General features: G+C 40.3%; 1 protein-coding gene across 1 annotated transcript; it reads left to right on the top strand.

The window, feature by feature from the left end:
- Nucleotides 1–9,625: 9,625 nt before the first annotated feature.
- On the top strand, nucleotides 9,626–19,806 carry LOC307254204 (serotransferrin-like). Its single transcript, XM_080032490.1, has 15 exons — nucleotides 9,626–9,681; nucleotides 10,159–10,307; nucleotides 10,832–10,934; nucleotides 11,403–11,594; nucleotides 13,045–13,174; nucleotides 13,394–13,449; nucleotides 13,678–13,841; nucleotides 14,167–14,496; nucleotides 14,822–14,918; nucleotides 15,651–15,815; nucleotides 18,562–18,712; nucleotides 18,903–18,970; nucleotides 19,068–19,249; nucleotides 19,360–19,552; nucleotides 19,693–19,806. The coding sequence occupies exons 1-15, from the start codon at nucleotides 9,642–9,644 to the stop codon at nucleotides 19,737–19,739; spliced, it is 2,067 nt and encodes a 688-aa protein (XP_079888616.1). The 5' UTR covers nucleotides 9,626–9,641; the 3' UTR covers nucleotides 19,740–19,806.
- Nucleotides 19,807–22,327: the final 2,521 nt, after the last annotated feature.

The raw sequence follows: 22,327 nt of genomic DNA, 5'->3' as shown, positions 1-22,327 counted from the left end.
CAATACTCTTGCTACAGTAAAAATAAACCATAACCGATCTGAAACTGAGATTTTGTAATAAATGCCCTGCTGCCACCATTGCTAGCTTATGCACCGTCCTCTGTATTAAAGGTGCAGTGTGTAATATGACATCATCAAGAAAGTTCTACAAAGTTCTAGAATGCAACGCTCCCTGGGTAACCCCAACCCTTTCGAATAATAACAGAAGCTACAGTGGCCTTCAAGGATAAGAACAATTCTAAATTTTAAACAATGCACCTGATGACATTCCAACTATGACACTTTCAAGATGGCGGCACTAGGTCTTGGTCCAAAATATGCAGAAATATGGACATATATGAGACCCTTTCTAAGGGAAAAAATAATAATTCAAAACATTTGTTTCAGCTATTATGCACTAAATTAAATGTACTTGTGGATATTATAATTACTTTCTACAAAATCTGCTAGGAAATAAAACCCAAAATTCTACACACTGCAGGTTTAAGGTAATGATACAAGGAGGCAACAGAACACCTCTATTAGCTGACTGTCAAGTGGAATAGGCCTAATGATTCATTATCAATTGAAACGATAGGTATGGCATGTGTGTGTAAGAGTGTGTTGGTATAATATGAATGTTGGTTTGTGTGTTTGTTTCCAACAGGGTTTAATCAGACTCAGAGTTATTTGTAGAAAGTAAAAAGCTGTTTCATTTGGAGTGGGGAGGTTTGCCCTGTTCCTCTGAAGTGTGATTGTGTTTGTGTGATTGTGTGCACCTGGGCCTGTCAACCAAATGACCACTGATTGAAATAATTGCCAAGCCACACACACACACACACACACACACACAGACACACACACACACACACACACACACACACACACACACACACACACACACACACACACACACACACACACACACACACACACAGGCAAAGGCAGTGTGGCTGGTCTAGATTTGAGATTTTATAAACACAGTGGAGACTTGGACGCTGGTGTTTTTAATGATATTGTCTTTTCAGTTGTTGATGAAGAGTTGGTTTTTGCAACTGTTTTTTCTTAGATAAAAATAATGTAAATAAAGTGTTTTGTAAAAATAAAATAAAAATGTCTCTCTCCCTCTCCCTTTCTCTCTCTATCTCCCTCTCTCTCTGTCACTGTCTCTCTCTCTCTCTCTCTGTCTCTCTCTTTCTCTCTCCCTCTCTCTCTCTCTCTGTCACTGTCTCTCTCTCCCTCTCTCTCTCTCTCTCTCTCTGTGTGTCACTGTCTCTCTCCCTGTCACTGTCTCTCTCTCCCTCTCTCTTTCTCTCTCTCTCTCTCTGATTAAAGGTCTGTCAAACTGTAGTCAAATCTTGATTGTTTAAACCTGCAGTGTGTAGAATTTTGGGTTTTATTTCCTAGCAGATTTTGTAGAAAGTGATTATGATATAGTACATTTAATTTAGTGCATAATAGCTGACATTTTTTTTTCCCTTAGAAAGGGTCCCATATATGTCCATATTTCTGCATATTTTGGACCAAGGCCTAGTGCCGCCATCTTGAAAGTGTCATAGTTGGAATGTCATCAGGTGCATTGTTTAAAATTTTGAATTCTTCTTGTCCTTGAAGGCCACTGACTGTAGCTTCTGTTATTATTCGAAAGAGTTGTGGTTACCCAGGGAGCGTTGCATTCTAGAACTTTGTAGAACTTTCTTGATGATGTCATATTACACACTGCACCTTTAAGTCCTTGTCCATGCTCTCTGATTGTATATACAGAAGTGTGTGGCGTATGTAAACGTGTGTGTGCGATTACTCTATTCTTACAGTTCATTTTGACATTCTCTTGAAAATCTCGTACTGTGAACAAAATCATGCCCACACATTTTCTTGTATAACGCTTGCTAATGGTTTCCGGCTGCAGTTACTCATATGTGTGTGTGTGTGTGTGTGTGTGTGTGTGTGTGTGTGTGTGTGTGTGTGTGTGAGTGTGTGTGTGTGTGTGTGTGTGTGTGTGTGTGTGTGTGTGTGTGTGTGTGTGTGTGTGTGTGTGTGTGTGTGTGTGTGTGTGTGTGAGTGTGAGTCCTGTCTGGAATTCAGGTTCAACTCAGAACACCGGTGTGTAGGCAACAGCCATTCAGGAAAGTGTGTAAAGTATGTAACTAACTATACAACTATGTTAATGAGTGATCTGCCCGTGTGTGTGTGTGTGTGTGTGTGTGTGTGTGTGTGTGTGTGTGTGTGTGTGTGTACTATGTGTGTGTGTGTGTGTGTGTGTGTACTATGTGCGTGTTCAGACGAATCGGCCTCATATGTGTCATGTCCAGGTTCAACTAAGAACACAGGCAGTTTGATAACAGTGTGTAGGCAATAAGCAAAGTGAGACATAAACGTTAACGAGTAATGTGTGTGTGTGTGTGTGTGTGTGTGTGTGTGTGTGTGTGTGTGTGTGTGTGTGTGTGTGTGTGTGTCTTTGGGGAGTCAGTTAGATTTTGTCTGAGGTTGGTTAATGTGACATCGTATCCACTGATGTAATCATCTGTAAATAGCACACACTGTCGCTGCAGTAAACTAAATCTTCAAGAGCATCTAAGATGAGACTTGGCAGGCAAAACACATATAATTATTTTAGTATGTGGTAGACATTTTGTCTAATTCGCTTCCATAACATGTCTTCTTTCATACTAGTATAAATAAAAGGTCCACAAAGTACATGTAGGAGTTTATTTGACTTAACCATGTCTGTTTGCGTCTGTATATTTCTCAAATCTCAACTTCTAAAGCACGTACTTGAGGTTTTTCTCAGTTAAATTGCGAAGCCCATTTGAACACAAAGGGGAATTAAAGTTATAATCCTTGATAAACAAAACAGTCACTACAACTGTGCTACATCGGCTTGTCTCAGTTGAATCTTTTTGGGGCGTCTGTGGCTCAGGTGGTAGAGCGGGTCGGCCAATGATCGAAGGGTTGGCGGTTCGATCCCCGCCCTGCCAATTGTGTCATGGTTGTTGTGTCTTTGGGCAAGACACTTCACCCACCTTGCCTCGTGTGAATGTATATGACTGCTGTATGTTTGAAGTGGTGGTCGGAGGGCCCGTAGGCGCGAATTGGCAGCCACGCTTCCGCCACCGGTATGACTGTGTGTGTGTGTGAATGAATGAATGAATGAATGAATGGAACCTGGAACCCTGTAAAGCGCTTTGAGTGCCTAGAAAAGCGCTATATAAATCCAATCCATTCATCATTAAAGTTATAATCCTTGATAAACAAAACAGTCACTAAAACTGTGCTGTGCTACATCGGCTTGTCTCAGTGGTATCTGAAGGTCATACTAATCTTAAAGGGGCACTGTGTAATGTGACATCATCAAGAAAGTTCTAGAATGCAACACTCCCTGGGTAACCCCAACCCTTTAGAATAATAACAGAAGCTACAGTGGCCTTCAAGGACAAGAACAATTCTAAATTTTAAACAATGCACCTGATGACATTCCAAAAATATGGATGCCTCCATAAGACTTGCCTGCTCAATGTACAAAATGTAATATTAATATTTGTAATTCTCCGCTCAGGGGGATAATTCTGATTATTGGCAGAGGTGATTTTACACCAATTGAGGACATATTTATGAATGAGGATATTGATTTTAGCTAATACATTACTTAAAATGTTACACAGTGCCCCTTTAATACAATTATGACCTTTATACTCTTTAACAACTTTATAAACCTTTTTAAACTTTTTCAAATCTTCATACTCAGCTATCCAGTTTAGCGTAAGCTGTTTCAGCATTCACACGCATTTTCAGCAGGAAATGCATTTTCAAGGAGTGCTTGTCAACTATTGGATAAAGGATTGTTCTTGCCTTTGTGTGAGAAGCCGTACAGGTGTATTCATGTGTGAGGTGTAAAACATTAGCTACCTGTCATTCAATAGAGTAGAGAGCTAAAAGTGTTGCCTAGGAACATAACATTTATCCTTTCAGACATGATGATTGGTTCTCACCTGAGCAGATAGATTTGTTTAATTAAAGCAGTGTCAAGTGTGCTGTGCTGTGTGTGTGTGTGTGTGTGTGTGTGTGTGTGTGTATGCGTGTGTGTGTGTGTGCTGTGTGTGTGTGTGTGTGTGTGTGTGTGTGTGTGTGTGAACTTGTGATACGGACTGGAAGACAGTGAAGGACATTTTCCTGTGTTGAAATTATTAATTACACGCTGATATATGGGTGTGTGTGTGTGTGTGTGTGTGTGTGTGTGTGTGTGTGTGTGTTCTTGTTTGCATGTGTGTATGTGTGCATCTTTTTTCTGAGCGTGTGTGTGTGTGTGTGTGTGTGTGTACTTGTTTTCATGTGTCCCAGCACCCCTGTCAAACTACCAGATGGCAATGCTTTGCTAATCACAGTTGTGTTACTTAAGTATTAAATCCCCTGTCAGAAAAAACAACAACACAGACTATGATGCACACACACACACACACAAACAAACACAGAAACACACACACAAACACACACACACACACACACATACACACACGCTTGGAAGTCTTCCCATTTGTTTACCTACCGTGCAGACAGACATACACTCAAGGTCACACACTACTCGCTATTTGGACTAACCTCATAACATGCACACGTAACATGTCACGTAACATGTCACCCATATCGTTAACTACACACAACACAAACTGACATCTTGGGATTTGTGGTTTTGGAGGAAAGGGGTCGAGAGGACACACACACACACACACACACACACACACACACACACACACACACACACACTCACATATTCCTTAGTAGATTCATCCTTTCTCAATAGAGGTGGTGTTCACAGCCCAGTAGATACACATTTATCTCTTGTAAGCGTATCTATCCATCAAGCCTTTCAAAGCAGTATGAAGGATGAGTATCTTTACGATTGAATTGAGCTGCATATCTTTTCGAACAGGTAAAGCATTCTCACCCAGACATATAGACACACACACACACACACACACACACACACACACACACACACACACACATACACACACACACACAGACTTTCTTTGCATTGTACTAGGTTGTATGAAAGAAAGAGAGTGTGATTTATGGGGGTCAATGGTTCAGTTAACCCCTTTGAAAGGATGCAGACTGCCAGTGTTAAGACCATACTATCTATGGTTAAGACAAGACACACACACACACACACACACTCACACACACACACACACACACACACACACACACTCACACAAACACACACAAAGCTATTCAAACAACTTGTTTTCGAACATTTAAAGCAAAGTGATTGACAGTTTATTTTCATTTGTGGTTTTTCATTGTGTGTAAATGTTACTTCATTGTAACTGTTTCCACTTGTTTCATGTATTTCATCGTTTATTATTGTTTAATTTTTCTATTTCTTTACTTGTTCGAAATACCTTGTTCGCGGTCTATGAAGGCCATAGCCTGCGAAGGCCGATTCGAAGGCCGAACGAGCGTTGTTAAACGAGACAGTCTCCGCAGGTCTCCGTTTACGAGCATTTCCGGTTTGCGTAACAAGCCGTTACCTTGCGTGACGATTCGCCGCTCCTGTGCTGCCTAGCAACCCTGATTGCTGCCAACGGAGACAGCCCTGTCAACGGAGGAAAAAAGAAAAAGAAGTTGCCTACCAGACGAAAAGAAAAAAAAAGTACAAGAAAAAAAGAAAGGAAGATAAAAGTTTAGAAGATGGAGCAACACGTTGCTGTTTTGTTATTTTTTATTTTATTTTATGCCATCTCTGAAAAAAACGCAATGAATCTTGGGATATGTTGGGCCCGCGAAGGATACATCTGTTGCAGCCTTCAAAACCGTGAAACGAAGGCTGCATTTCTCGGCCGCATATGAAGGAGCCTTCCAAATGGGACAAGCCTTTGCGCGCCGCTATGACGCAATCGGTCTTCAAAGTCTAGGACTCACTTTTTCACATCTGTCTATCATGTGTCTGTGTCCGTGTCATTTTGAACCTCTGTATAACTTTGTGGAACACATTTTTTTTTATATAACGCTGATCTCTGATGTGATATTTCCTTTACATGTTTTTTTTCTGTATCTCAGACCAGCTTTACAATGTCTGTACAGCTTGAGCCAGCAGGCCAGAGAGTGGTTTAAATAGCTGTGTGTGTGTGTGTGTGTGTGTGTGTGTGTGTGGTTCTATATGTCTGTCTGTGTATGTGTGCATGCATGTGTGTGTGTGCTTGTGTGTGTGTCTATATGTCTGTCTGTGTGTGCTTGCGTGTGTGCGTGCATGAGTGTGTGTGTGTGTGTGTGTGTGTGTGTGTGTGTGTGTGTGTGTGTATCTATATGTCTGACTGTGTATGCGTGCATGCATGTGTGTGTGTGTGTGTGCTTGTGTGTGTGTGTGTGTCTATATGTCTGTGTGTGTGTGTCCATATGTCTGTGTGTGTGTTTTTCTCACTAAAGTGCCCAGAGGCTCAGATAGATAAAAACATGAAATTGCATTTCCTCAGGGGTCTTCCTTCGGCTACTAGAAACAGAGACAACACACGACCCGGGTTCATTGGTTTCAAACACTTCTTTGTCAAAAATACATTGTTACTACAAATACAAATGTTTTTCGCTGTGTCTCTCTCTCTCTCTCTCTCTCTCTCTCTCTCTCACACACACACACACACACACAAACACACTCATTCTCACTCTCTCACACACACCCAAAAACCCACACACTCACTCACTCTCTCTTTCTCTCTCTCTCACACACACACTCTCTCTCTATCTCTCTCACACACACAAACACACACACACACACACACGCACACACACACACACACACACACACACACACACACACACACACACACACACACACACACTCTCTCTCTCATATTTCGAACAAGTAAGGAAAAAGAAAAAGTAAGCAAAAATAAACAATGAAATAAATGAAACAAGTGGAAACAGTAACAATGAAGTAATATTTACACACAATGAAAAACCACAAATGAAAATAAACTGTCAAACACTTTGCTTTACCTGTTCGAAAGCGAGTTGTTTAAATGTGTGTGTGTGTGTGTGTGTGTGTGTGTGTGTGTGTGTGTGTGTGTGTGTGTGTGTGTGTGTGTGTGTGTGTGTATATATATGTCTGGGTGAGAAGAACAAAACTTATTCAAATCTCACCCCACTCACTGCTGTCAACATTGTGCTTCATTTTATTGAGAGAATTATACTTGTGAACAGGGCCGGCCCTGACCAATTTGGCGCCCTAGGCAAGATTTTAGCTGGTGCCCCCCATTGCATTGCATTGCAGTCAGGTCCACCACTGTTCATACACTCACACAGAACTGGATAGCTTGGTCTTTGACATTTCATTTTATTTTAGATAGAAAATAACCCACAAAATAAAAACCATATTACAAAACAAGTGACATAACATTAAACAATGAATACAATATTACGATTCGCACAGAAAAATGCAGACGTTAAAATTTAAAATTATAATCTATTACAAGTATAGTTTAAATAAATCATAACTTTGCATTGAATATAATTCCACACAAAAGCTATATTACAAAATTAAGTGACAGAGACCTCTGGTTTGTACTGCTATTTAACTTGATTCCAACAGAGAGAGCTGTCTACATTTAGATGTTAAGACCTCATCTTCATATCTCAACAAGCTCACCTCACCTTGCTATAGCCTGACTACTCTTGCCTTTGGGTCTATTGCTGAAGCCTTTATTCCTCATGCTGCATCACTGGGCTGTGCTGAGGTGGAGAAGATGTCTGCAGGACAGGTGGCTCAAAGTATTTCAAATGAAAACCTGAAGAGAGAAGAGAAGTATACATGTTGTTACATTATTTATATTAATACATGGTGAAAAGCTTTAAAATGGAAATTAGATAAGATTAAACTCTTGTCATTAAAATGAAATGCAGTTTAGCATCCAACCAGAGTGAAGAGAAGCAGTAACTAATGGAAAGCTATAGGTAAGGTACAATCAAACAGAAAAGTTTGCTCCTGCTTTTTATTAAATCAGGATCAAGCCTTCTGATGATATCTCATGGCTTTATGTATAGCACTTTGATTTACCTTGTGTTGAAAAGTGCCTCACAAATAAACTTGACTTGCCTCAGGTAGACCATGCAATATTAACAGCTATTATACTGTGCACTTTTAACACTGATGTAAACTAACACAATACACCCAAGGTTGACAACCATTAATTATAGTGGGAAAGGAATAGCTTTCTAATAACCATTACAAGCAGTGCAAACTTTGGCAAGTTATGGGATGTAGGCTACCTGAAAAATCTTTCTAAATGCCTCTGATGAATTTAAGCTGGGAGTAATGTTACCCATCTTCCAAAAGTAAGCTAGCAAGTTAACACACTGCTCCTACAACGGCTAAAACAATGCAGCACACTATTCATTCATCACATTAACGTCACTGTAGGCCTACCTCTGTCTTTGTCACGTTTCTCCTCCTCTTCTTTTCCTTTTCAGTCTTCCCTTGGCACGAGAGAGCTTGTCTTTTTGACATGGTGTGCGCTCTTTTCTTCCGGTTCCGACCGGTGAAGTTACCGTTCAGATACCTGGCTGATCCATGGACATATAAAGAAATGGACACCGGACTGAAACACGGCGCTCATTCATTCCTATGAAACTGCTCATTGGCGCAGGGAAGCCACAAGGAAGTGATATGCGGAAATTCATGCGGTCCATGGTTCATGGCGATAGGTCCATGAGCATGACGTAGCGGCATTATGGACCTATCAAGAAAGAGGGCGGCAAGCGTAGCAATGACGTAGCGGACTGGTAGCGGATGTAGAATCATTCTTGTTCTGTAGCATCCGTAGCATCTAGCATTGTAAGCTAAAGGTCTTAGCGAGCAAAGTTGTATTGCTTACCGACCATGGTCGTATAAGTCACTAACCCCCCGATGAACCGCTATATGTGATCTTTGAATTACACTCCGTTTTTGTAAAGTAAAACAGTGGTGAATAAGTTCTAAACTACGACTCTGTTCAGCTGCCCACGGCTGCCCCCTCCCTCCTCCTCCCTCGAAAACAAACTGAAAGCCGTTAAAAGCCGTTGGGCTAATAAGACGCTTGAGGTGGCGTTTTGAAATGAAAAAACTTCAGTTTTAATAGTATATGGTCTAATGATAAGTATGAGCCTATGTTTGATATTCAGAAAAATTTTGCGGAGACACAATCTTGTTCGCCGCTTGTATTGTGTGGACGGGGAAATCTACCTCAGGACAGCATGAAAATAAGCTCCACCCCCCAGCCCCATTCACAGCATGCAGTACTAATGGTTTGGCCACTTGTCCATGCTGGTTGCTCGGAGAAGGCAGCATCCTGGGGGCCTGGGCTGATCGCCAGAAATCTGGAAGAGTCTATCGGAGGAGAGGGGGGGGGGGGCGCTGCAATTTTTTTTAGAGTTTGTCTATCCTCATTAGTTGTCATATTTTAAGCTTAACTCATATTTTGAAATTATAGTATTAACAGTATTAGTAAAATAAATTAAAATAAAGTTTTGGTAGCTCATTTATTTTTTTTTTCTTTTGTAGCGGCACCCCCTGTGGATGGATGCGCCCCTAGCATTTGCCTGTACTGCGCATGCGCAGGGCCGGGCCTTGCTATAAAACGCCGAGCTGAACTCCTGCACACTCTGCTCACCTGGAAGCAACACGGTCCAACATGAAGACTCTCATCCTTGTGGCGCTATTCGGATGCATCGGTAAAGGCTTTTACTAATTTATTTAATTTTGCACTGTGAAACAGTCGGTTTTATACATGTAGCGCCACTAGGTGGCGCCTCCCTTTGTTTGTTGTGGAATCTAATGTTGAACATGAAGAAGAAGAGCATGTGCTTCTCCGCTCTTTCGAGTAACTATACACGGTCTATGAGTGAAGTCTCCGTTTTGTATTCTTTATTTTGTAAGGAGTTGGTGTAGGCAGGAATCTCGGACTATGTTCCTGAACGCATGTATGCTTAATAGATATAGTGCCGTAGAGACCTGGCTTGATATGGTCAATGTGTAATTAAAGTACCAAGAGGAGAATCCCACAAGTTTCCTACCGTGTCTTCATGCTAACCGGAGCTATTGCTATCGGACCATATCCATAACCTGCACCATTCACCATTACAACTGGTTTTCACTTTTCACCGTAGATTTTAATAAAAACTTAACCTTTTTCATTTTTCAACTTGCAGCGACCGTGCTCGCGGCCCCCACTGAGAGGGTGAGGTGGTGCGTGACGTCGGAGGCAGAACAGCGGAAATGTGCGGACCTCGTCGCCAAAGCCCCCGAGTTCTCCTGCGTGAGGAAAGATAACACCATTGACTGCATCGTTGCCATCAGGGTAAGCAAAGTAATATTATCAAGAGCATGCACCTAAACCTAATGACATGTGCTCAATAGAGACCCGCTTGAGTAAATGTACTTTTACCTTTTAATCACTGCCACAATGGGGAAAATACTCCCAAGACATGGAAAGTCATGAACGTTATATTAACAAAATCTAGCCTATGTAAAGTGTCAGCAGGAAAATTACTCGTAACGCAATATTGTAATGATACATTTAGGGATACTATCTTAACTATTGATAAGAGCAGCATCTTCATGTTTAGCTGGTTGAGGTGGACAATATAGTAGTTTACCCATATATGTAATGCATGTTTCATATGTTTTGTTTGTAAAATCTTGCATTCATGTGAAATAACTACCAAATAGTAGATGCATGTAGAAGAACAACAACAAAAAAACTTTCCACCGTTGCATGTAATTAATATCTAAACATCAAGTTGAGCTGTTGGAGAGATCAAACCTCATGCTGCATGGTTGCTAACAATTTTTGGTATTTTGTTTATTTTTTTTCTGAATCAGGCCGGTGAGGCAGATGCTATCACCTTGGATGGCGGGGACGTCTACACCGCTGGACTCAACAACTACGACCTGCAGCCCATTATTGCTGAGAACTATGGCAACTGTAAGTGAACCCATTATCCGTCTTTTCTGGTGAAAGAAGCACAAGGTTTATTTAGCTCAAGCTTATTTTTTTGATTTTTTTAACCTTTATTTATACAGGTAAATCCCATTCAGACTCTTTTTCAAGGGAGACCTGTTTTCCTTTCCCACGTTACCATTCACACACACTTTCATACACCGATAGCAGGCTAACTATCGACATTCACACGAGGCAAGGTGGGTGACGTGTCTTGCCCAAGGACACAACAGCCATGACACAGGTGGCAGGGCGGGGATCGAACCTCCAACCCTTTGATCATCGGCCGACCCGCTCTACCAACTGAGCCATAGTCGCATATTATTGAATTCATGCTCACAGATAAAAAAAACTGTCTAGTTAAGAGACAGACGACATTGAGAGTTATGTGTGTGCCGCATGTATTGGTATTAGTAACTCTTTTGCTTTACAATTGTTTCTGTCTGCATCCAGCTTCGGAAACCTGTTACTACGCTGTTGCCGTTGTGAAGAAGGACTCTGGATTTAACTTCAATGGCCTCCAGGGGAAGAAATCCTGCCACACTGGTCTGGGAAAATCTGCAGGCTGGAACATCCCCATAGGAACTCTGTTGTCCATGGGTTATATCCAGTGGGCAGGCATTGAAGACAAACCTGTGGAGGAGGGTGAGTTGCACTTAATGCTTAAAGCCACTACGAGTAACATGGCACGTTGGCGTCCCCTTTGGACAAAAGCGGTAGTATTTTTACGACGCCTGCTGTCGCAAAGCTGTTTTCTAGCTCGTGCAAGTGTGAACTGAGAAGGGCGCAATATAGTGCATGTCCGTGTGTTGAAAGTGTGAGGACTCTTTTCGGCTCCGTAAGTGGTTTTGACACTGCATCAACTAATGCCAGTCAGTGCTACACACACCTGATTGCAATGAGTTGATGCAGCAGTGTCACCTAACTACTCTCTCGGAGCTGAAAGACGTGCCCTCACAGAAAGCGAATGAACGAGAGACGGCAGTTAGTATGGATCACGATGAGGTAATGTGTTTGTGTTGTTGATGTAAATAATGACTATTTCAGATAATGGCAAAGCAAACTTTGTGTTAGTACCAACCGCTCATTCATTTAGGAGTAAACACTGCAGTCTAGTTTCGCTCTCGTGAAATTGTATACACGTTGCTTGGCAACGCCCTCGTCCCGCCCGTAGCCTATATCACTCTCCCTTTTAGCTTTTCTTCATTGCATTCTCTTTTTTTTTTCTTTGATGGTTCAGCCCCGTTATCAGCCATTATGATGACAAATAACTGTCTCACAAACAAGGCTCCCGCTCCCCTTCCCTCACCTGGAGGGATAGGCTTCTCAAATTGCGTTGTTGCGCCACACTGAAATCTGCGACCAATACGGATATGTGACCAAAGAGCCTGCACGAGCGAACCGAAAATCGGATTGGGTGTGCGACCAGACCAAAAGCAGTAATAAAAACTATATAAAAAATGTCTTGCTTTGCACTGATGGTCTCGTTTGCTGTTAAAGGTAATTTATGATTATCAGAGGAAACATGAGGCTGTTTAAAAGATATTTAAATGTTACTCGTAGCCGCTTTAACACAATCCTCAAATACGATGACGTGTTTGTGCGCCCCCCCCCCCCCCATTGATCAGTGTGACATGTGTAGCAGTTGTGTCAAAGGTAAGACGATAAAAAATAAATCATGGACACTAACCTTAGTCAGAGCTGCAGCTTCTACAGAGGACACTGAGTGCATTCAGGGGTTGTAGACACATGCAGGGAGGAGGGGGAATAGTTTGATGTTTTGGGAAATACACTTGTTTTGCTGAGATTAAGATGAAAGGATTGATACCACTTTCGTGTTTGTCCTTTTGAATATGAAGATGCAGTCGGGTCAGGAGCTTCTTAGCTGAGCTTAGCATGAAGACTGGTAAAGGGGGGCACAACTACAATGCTTCATACATTTATTTTTTTACAAAAACTCTTAAGGTCCATACCCCAAAAAATAAATAATAATAATCTTCATGGTGACTGGTCAAACTGTCTGAAGTTGTTTGCGTCTAAAGACTCGGTATTTCTAAACATCTTTGCTACAGCCCATCTTCTTTATGTTTTGCAGCCGTTAGCGAATTCTTCCAGTCCAGCTGTGCCCCGGGGGCAGCAAAGGGAAGCAAACTGTGTCAGCTGTGCAAGGGAGACTGCTCCAGGTCCCACCAGGAGCCTTTCTACGACTACGACGGAGCCTTCCAGTCAGTATCAGTCTTCCGTTGATCCCTCCCGCTTCTACTATGACTCTCACTGTACTCGTTCTTGACGACCTCCTCACAATTATCTCCCACATATGATAACCTGCCTCAGCTCAGCCACATTTTATTTCTTTTTTTAAATCTCAGTAGAGTCTCTCTTAAACCCGTTCTCTCCATTGGAAGTACCAGTGATGTTGATGCACCTGTCTACTTACTTCACAGGTGTCTGGCGGAGGGTGTTGGAGACGTGGCCTTTGTGAAGCATCTCACTGTACCTCGTCAGTATCACACAATCATCCATTCTTCATGTGTTGAATTATTGACTCGTAGTTAGGAACAGCCATGCTCTTTATATTTTTAGAGTATAAAATACAATCTGTCTCCTTTTGGTTAAATGCCAAAATCTTCCTTATGACATATGTGTCACTCTCGATAAGAATAATAATCAGCTATTTATTAGAAATTGGAAGATTAAAAACTAATTTGTTGTTGTGGCACATTTTCAGAGTCCGAAAAGTCAAAATACGAGCTGCTGTGCAAGGATAACACCAGAGCGCCTATCGACAGCTATGCGACCTGCCACCTGGCCAGAGTACCAGCTCATGCTGTTGTCACCCGCAAGGACCCACAGCTGGCCGATTTAATCTGGAAAAGCCTTAAATCAGTACAGGTACAATACTAAATATGTGTATGTATGAATCATGAAACAAAATTACTATTCAAATGTGTAACTTATGGGGGCACCTTTAGCTCAGTTGGGCCGGGCCCAGCAGCAGACCCGGGTTCGATTCCCACCCGCGGTCGTTCTCTGCATGTCACTCCCCTCTCTGCCCCATTTCACCTGTCTCTTCACACTGTCAAATAAAGCATGAAAAATGCCCAAAAAATATCTTAAAAAAAAATAAAAATTGTAACTTAGGTCTGTTACCTCACACTAGTTGTCATTGCTTGCATAATGAATTTGCTCACTTTTATTTCTCTCTCTCTTTTCTCAGAACTTTGAGCTCTTCTCCTCTGCGGCCTACGCTCCTGCCAAAAACCTCATGTTCAAGGACTCGACCACGGAGCTGGTGCGCGTGCCCCTTAACACCGACTCCTTCCTGTATTTGGGCGCCGAATACACCAGCATTGTCCGTTCGTTTTTTTTACTTCACCTTCCAGAGGCCGCCCCAGGCGCTCCCTCCACTGCCCTTAAATGGTGCGCTGTGGGTGGGGCGGAGACGGCCAAGTGTGACACATGGAGCATCAACAGCATGGGTGCAGACGGAACCTCCGTTGAATGCCAGAATGCCCCTTCGGTTGACGAGTGCCTGAAAAAGATCATGGTAAAAAATTTTAAAAAACTTGTCGCTGAAAGTATGTAAATCTTTAGCTCAGTCGGTAAGGCGTCCCCCTCCCCGGCCGGGCCCAGCAGCAGACCTGGGTTCGATTACCACCCGCGGTCGTTCTCTGCATGTCACTCCCCTCTCTGCCCCATTTCACCTCTGTCTCTCTGCACTGTCAATAAAGCATAAAAATGCCCAAGAAATATCTTTAGAAAAAAAGAAAGTATGTAAATCTGTCAATATCTTGAGAATTATTTCCTCTAACTTGTGGTGTGTTTTTCCCCCCACTCTTGATTCTCTGTTCATCTCCTTTATGTGGGTGTAGCGTAAAGAGGCTGACGCCATGGCAGTGGATGGAGGACAGGTGTACACGGCCGGGAAGTGTGGTCTGGTTCCTGCTATGGTAGAGCAGTATGATGCAGGTACAGTATGCAGGCTGCAGAGCACAGAAAAAAAAATCGCACACCATTCTGAGATTTATTTCACCCTTTTCTAACTTGTGTAACATTTGCGTCTTTGTCTCTCTCCACAGCTGGCTGCCCTGGAGGTAATTAACCAGACTAAATTAAATAAAACTTTTTCAACCAAATAGAACCAAAACGTTATGGTAAAATATGCGCTTTAGCTGTAATGCAGCTTTACTTTATATGTTCGTTATTTGTTGCTAATTATAAGTTTAAAAAAAATATGAGCTACCCAAGATTGTTTATTTGTCATATGCGCACAACCTTTATGAGAGCAGTCGTAGGCAATTAAGTTCTTTGGTCTCAGGCTCCTTTGAACAGGAAGAGAAATGTATAAAGAGGAACAGACAATTTAATACTGTAAAATTAAAATATGTATACACACACTATGAACGGGTGAAATTCTAAGTTATAAACAGGTGAAAACATTATTAAATTATGGAAGTGTAGCAATTGAACAGTCTATTTTTCCAAGCACTAAATTACACTGTTTTACTGAAATGTCATGTAAAGTATCAGGAAGTTATTTGTAAATTAAACGTTATCCCTCCTAGTCTTTAACACGTGTGTGTAACTCTTAGCTGTAAGATAACATTTTTAAAAAACATTGAAATTACCCAATAATACAACTAATAATGATCTGGCGGATAGTCGTCTGATCCATTTCCTTCCATGCCTTCCCTCTTGCAGGCCAAGCCTCTTCTTACTATGCTGTTGCTGTGGTGAAGAAGGGTTTAGGGGTGACCTGGGACACCCTGAAGGGCAAGAGGTCTTGCCACACAGGCTTCGGCAGAACCGCTGGCTGGAACATCCCCATGGGTCAAATCCACAAACAGACTAATGACTGTAACTTCGGTAAGAGACTGCATGCTTCCTCCCTTAAAACTTCTACTCGTGAGAAAAAAAAAAGTGATGAAAGCCAGGATGAGGTTTTCGATGAACACAATGTGGAAAAGTTTTTTTGGAATGCATAGCATCTGAAATGTTCACATATTGAATTTGTTTGCTTACAAAAGTACAAACGTTTTCATGTTTAGGCAACCAGATACAACTGGTCAAGTTTGATTTGATTTATATTTATTTCGTCCATGGATGTCTTCCAACAAAACTCATTTCAACATTCTCACATGTACAATCCATAAAACCATGACGAAAAGGAGGCAGGGTGAAGAATATCTTATATTTCCTGCCCCCTCAAAACAAACAAACAAATAAAAACACTCTCATGTCAATGCATGACGATAATAAATGAAACAAAATAGAAACCAAAACATCAATCTGAAACTGATTACAAAACAAAGCAAACCATGATCACAACCATCAATATAGAAATCATAAATTTTTATTTCTATATTATATATAATATATTTAATAATATATAATATTTTTATTTCTATAAGTGCTCATACAAATTCATTGTTTTCTCTTTAAATCGTTTTTTAAACTGAAATATATTTGTACATTGCTGTAGTTCACGTTGCAGAGAATTCCATACTTTCGCTCCTACCACTGAAGTACACATTTGCTTTGCTGTTGTCCTTGCAACTTGATGCTTAAAGTGTCCTTTTCTTCTTCCTTCATTTTCTATAAGGATAAACAGATTTTGAAGATTTGCTGGCAGTACTTTATGTTTTGCTTTAAACATAACAATAAGTGTCTGTAATTCGACCAATTCTTTAAATTTTAAAAGTTTAGAGTGAAAAAATAAGATATTTGTGTGCTCTCTATAACCAGTTTTAAATATAATTCTTATTATTCTCTTTTGTAGCAGATAGAGTGACTTTGTGTTGCTTTGGTATGTGTTTCCCCACACCTCCACACAGTAGCTGATGTAGGGCAACACTAGCGCACAATACAGGGTTCTCAATGCCTTATAATCTAACACATATTTTACTTTATTTAATACAAAAGTACTCTTAGATATTTTTTTCTGTATGTGTGAGATATGTGGTTTCCACGTCAACCCTTCATCTAGGAGCACACCCAAAAACCTAATTTCCTTAACTCGTTCAATGATTGTTCCTGCTATAGATAGTACAGTACTTTCATCTTTTTTTCTATTACCGAAAAGCATGAACTTCGTTTTCTTTAAATTTAAAGATAGTCTATTAATATCAAACCATTCCTTTAGTTTGACCATTTCTTGTTCCATACTTTTTACTAATTCATTTAAATCATTTCCAGAAAGGTAAAAGTTTGTATCATCTGCGACTAGAACAAAATTCAGTAACTTAGATACATCACAGATGTCGTTAATGTAAAGTATAAATAATATCGGTCCTAAAACTGAACCTTGCGGTATCCCACATAGAATTTGCATATTATTGGATTTGTTATCGTTATACTGAACATACTGTTGTCTTTTGTTCAAATAACTACTTAACCAATCCAATACTATTCCTCTCACACCATATGATTGTAGTTTTGATAGCAAAATTGAATGATCTATTGTATCGAATGCTTTCTTTAAGTCGATAAATACACCTATTGTATGCTTCTTATTGTCAGTTGCATTTACTATGTCCTCAACTATATTCATGACTGCAGAAGCAGTAGATCTCCCAGAACGGAATCCATACTGGCTCTCGTTCAACAGCTGCTTCTTTTCAATAAAATCATCTAATTTTTGAACAAAAATCTTTTCAAGAATTTTAGAAAATTGAGATAATAACGAAACTGGTCTATAATTTGTAAACATATGCTTATCACCATCCTTGTAAAGTGGGACCACCTTTGCTACCTTCATCCTATTAGGGAAAACTCCTGTTTGAAAAGAAAGATTAAATATGTAACTTAAAGGTTTAACAATGCAATCAATGGTGTTTTTCACAATGAACATATCTAACCCGTCCGTATCTGTAGATGTCTTGTTTTTTAATTTATTTACAATGGATAGAATTTTGTTTTCATTAATGTCTCCAAGAAACATTGATTGGAGTACTCTACTCCCCCTTATCCCTCCATCCTGTGGCCGTGCGTTATGTTTATCAATATTTTCTGCTAGCTTGGGCCCCACATTCACAAAAAAGGAATTAAATTCATTTACTACTTCGTTTAAGTTCTCAATTTTCTTATTATTCTCGTCTATGAAATGGTGTGGTATACCGGCCTGACCTGAAGTAGGCCTACTTTTCCCAATCAGCCTATTCAAAATATTCCATGTTCCTTTTATATCAGTTTTGTTTTTTTCTAAAAGGCTACCAAAATAATCTTTTTTCGCTTTTCTCATTATTGTTGTTAATTTATTTTTATACAACTTATACTTAATTTCTGCTTCTTTTGACCTACATTTTATAAAATCTCTATAAAGTTTATTCTTCTTTTTGCATGCATTCTGTAGTCCCCTTGTGATCCAAGGGCTTTTGCCAAAGCGGTCCTTATACTTACACTGCACATATGGACAATGCCTTTCATATAAGGTGAGATATTTATCTAGAAAAGCCTCAAGTTTATATAAGGGAAAAACTACGGTAACTATTGAACAAACAAGACTTTCCCTAACCATAACCGGCATGACTTATCTTGAGTCAAACGTGGATAGAATTGTAATTCTTAAGTGTAATGCCAACAAGCTGGACTGACTGTCTCCTTACCTCCTCAGCTAATTTCTTCAGCAGTGGCTGTGCCCCGGGCTCCGACCCCAGCTCTTCATTCTGCTCTCAGTGTGCTGGCAGTGGCAAAGCTGTTGGAGACGAGTCCAAGTGCCAAGCCAGTGCTGAGGAGAAGTACTACGGCTACGCTGGAGCCTTTAGGTAGGACCCAGCAGTGCACACAATTTGACATTTGTGATATGTTGTATAAATTATCAAGGTTTAGGACTGCTAATATGTGCTATGTTTGCTTTTGCTTCCCACCCCCCAAGCTTCTCCATTTAGCACCCTGCTTTGGGTGTAAACTTCATGTCTTCATATCACCCGAGTTATGTTTTGTGTATCATTCTAGATGTCTTGTTGAAGGAGCCGGTGACGTTGCCTTCATCAAACACACAATAGTTCCGGAGAACAGTGATGGTGAGAGACTGACACAGGCCCATTTTAATCTCAAATAAAACTGTGTTGCTTCTTCCAAAACTAAAACATTCTTCCATGCTGCCTCTTTTCTTCATAGGAAATGGTCCAGCCTGGGCTAGTGCTGTGAAGTCTGCTGATTACGAGCTGATCTGCCCCAATAAGAGTCCAGTGCCAATCAATGACTTTGTCTCCTGTCACCTGGCTAAGGTGCCCGCACATGCCGTGGTGACGCGTCCGGAGATCCGCGATGAAGTGGTCCGTATTCTCCAGGACCAGCAGGTCAGTGACCATTTTGGTTGTTTGCATTTCAAAATATTGCATTGAATTTGATTTGGAGTGTTTAATAAAAAAAAAAAAATGGTTTCAATCTTTGTTTTTGTTTTTTATAGGCCAAGTTTGGTACTAGTGGAAGCGATCCCTCATTCAACATGTTCCAGTCAGAGTCGGGGAAGAACCTCCTCTTTAAGGACTCGACCAAGTGTCTCCAGGAGATTCCAGCTGGAAGAACCTACAGCCAGTTCTTGGGACCAGAGTATGTCACTGCCATGACGTCACTCAGACAGTGCACTGACTCCACTCCAGGTTTGTACGATAAGATCATGATTAACACTTCAGTCATTAAACTGATTTACCTCTCTCACTCTCACTCTCACACGCATCATAAACATTGTATCTGCTCCTCTTTCCCAAGTCATATTTATGTATTTTTCTCTTCAAAACAGATCTGGAGAAATCTTGCACTTTCCATTCCTGCCAGCAAAAAACTTAGTGCCATCCCAGGACCATGAGGTGTCTCATTCAACCATCCAAGGACCATGAGGTGTCTCATTCAACCATCCAAGGACCATGAGGTGTCTCATTCAACCATCCAAGGACCATGAGGTGTCTCATCCAACCATCCCAGGACCATGAGGTGTCTCATTCAACCATCCAAGGACCATGAGGTGTCTCATTCAACCATCCAAGGACCATGAGGTGTCTCATTCAACCATCCCAGGACCATGAGGTGTCTCATTCAACCCTGCAGGACTCGAGCACCTTACCCACACTCAATCCCCAAAACTGCATTGTGTATTTTCTTACTGATCTTGTTATAGACCTGTTTTATAGAATTGGCCAGAACAAACAGATACATTTAACCACTGCAACCTACACAATCAAGTATTCTGTGACCAATCGAGTTCAAATGTAGCCATTTTCATGCTGTTGCAACACGTTACGTGTGTTATTGGATCAACTATATTTTGTTAACACGTGCTTGACTTTTCTCAAATAAAGCCTTTTGTAAAGCTCTACAATGGTGGTGTTTTTAAAACAGTTTGGTGTTTTGGGCATCAATCTTGAAATCAGGAAAGGGAAAATTGTTTTGTGTATATAAAGGGAAAATATTATCAAATTTGCTTCCAGTTGTAAACTCTACTTAGGTATAAAGTAACTGCCTATAAAGTAGGCCTACATGGACTTCATAAACAGCCAAATAGACATACTGCTGTGTGTTGTAATAACAGGTGAAGGAAAGAAATTGTCAAGATTCTCTCTCACTCCAAAGTTTCTTATAACTAGTAAACGGCTAACTGTTTTACAAAAAATGAATGTGTTCCCTTTTTGAGATTGGTTAGAAAATGTGCTAATGTACGTACACACACACATTCACATTTTCATAGCTTTATTTATTTTCACATTTCACTTTTTGGAATACAGATATCGGAAAAGCAGTGACACATATTCAGTTTCCATTTAGGGATAGAGGAAGCAGCGCCTCACACACACACACACACACACACACATTAATTGGCAGTAAAATAAAGGAAGGATTTATAAATGGGCATCTCTTCCATTGTCACACTGCTTTAAGCTTTAAAGGGGCACTGTGTAACATTTTAAGTCATTTATTAGCTTAAATCAATATCCTCATTCATAAATATGTCCTCACTAGTGTAAAATCACCTCTGCCAATAATCTGAATTATCCTCCTGAGCGGAGAATTATAAATATTAATATTACATTTTCTACATTGAGCAGGCAAGTCTTATGGAGGCATCCATGTTGGTTGGAATGTCATCAGGTGCATTGTTTAAAATTTTGAATTGTTCTTGTCCTTGAAGGCCACTGTAGCTTCTGTTATTATTCGAAAGGGTTGGGGTTACCCAGGGAGTGTTGCAATCTAGAACTTTGTAGAACTTTCTTGATGTCACATTACACAGTGTCCCTTTAAACACTCTATTTGCATAACTAAATGCTAAGCTAACCAAGCGCTCCCTTGTGTGTCATCCTCTTCTGTCCCACATAAAAACACAGACACTTCTCACAAGAGGTTCCTGCTCCTTTTTTTTGGACACAAACGATAAATTATTTTTTATAATTTTTTTTATTTCTTAAATTAAAAAGAAAATGTAATTCTTTTTCAAATTATTTTTTTAATTATTTGTTAATTTTTTTAATATGTAAATTTCAACAAAAATTAAAACTTCATTAATTTTTTTTTTTTGTGTGTTTTTGAGAATTTGTCAAACTTGCTTTAAAAAAAAATTATTTAATATTTGTACGAAATATAGCGGAAATGAAAGAGGTTGAAAGTGTCAGCGATGTGGTTTGTGCCAGAACATGTATAAACAACATTTGTGTTCACTGGGCGGCGGTTGCATTGTGTCCAAATCTTTGTTTGAACAGAAACATTCTCCTGCTGTCGCTAGGGGAGATTAGACTCGCCTAGTGACACAGACACACAAAAAGAAGAAAAAAAAAGAGAAAGAAAATGATCTGTATTGATGTGACATGCCCGAAAAGGAGCAGGAAGAAGTATACACTTATTTAATCCTACTCCTATATATAGTCTCTAAACTGAACTCAGGACTGAACAAATATATACAGAATAAACAGGAATATTTTGTGTTGGTCATATGCTTTTTGACACTGAATTATATGCGTTCAGTTACATTGAATTGCTTTGGATTGACGTAGCTACGAGGAGCCATCAGTTTGTGTTGATAAAGATGGTGTATGTTTGTTGAACCTCTGACCACAAGCTGTGTGGGCAGGTGCAGTCTGGAAGGCTTGTGACCTCAGGAAAGAGACTGTGGGTGTGTGTGTGTGTGTGTGTGTAGGAGGGGGTCTATCTATCTATCTATCTATCTATCTATCTATCTATCTATCTATCTATCTATCTATCTATCTATCTATCTATCTATCTATCTATCTATCTATCTATCTATCTATCTATTTATTTATTTATCTATCCGTCCATCTATCCATCCGTCAATCCATCCATCCATCCATCCATCCATCCATCCATCCATATACTTATCCATCCATCCATCCATCCATCCATCCATCCATCCATCCATCCATCCATCTATC

This window comes from Ammodytes marinus (assembly GCF_949987685.1).
Source record: "Ammodytes marinus genome assembly, chromosome: 8".
NCBI lineage: Eukaryota > Metazoa > Chordata > Actinopteri > Uranoscopiformes > Ammodytidae > Ammodytes > Ammodytes marinus.
Note: the sequence above shows the minus strand (reverse complement) of the source record. Positions and strands in the feature narration are given on the sequence as shown.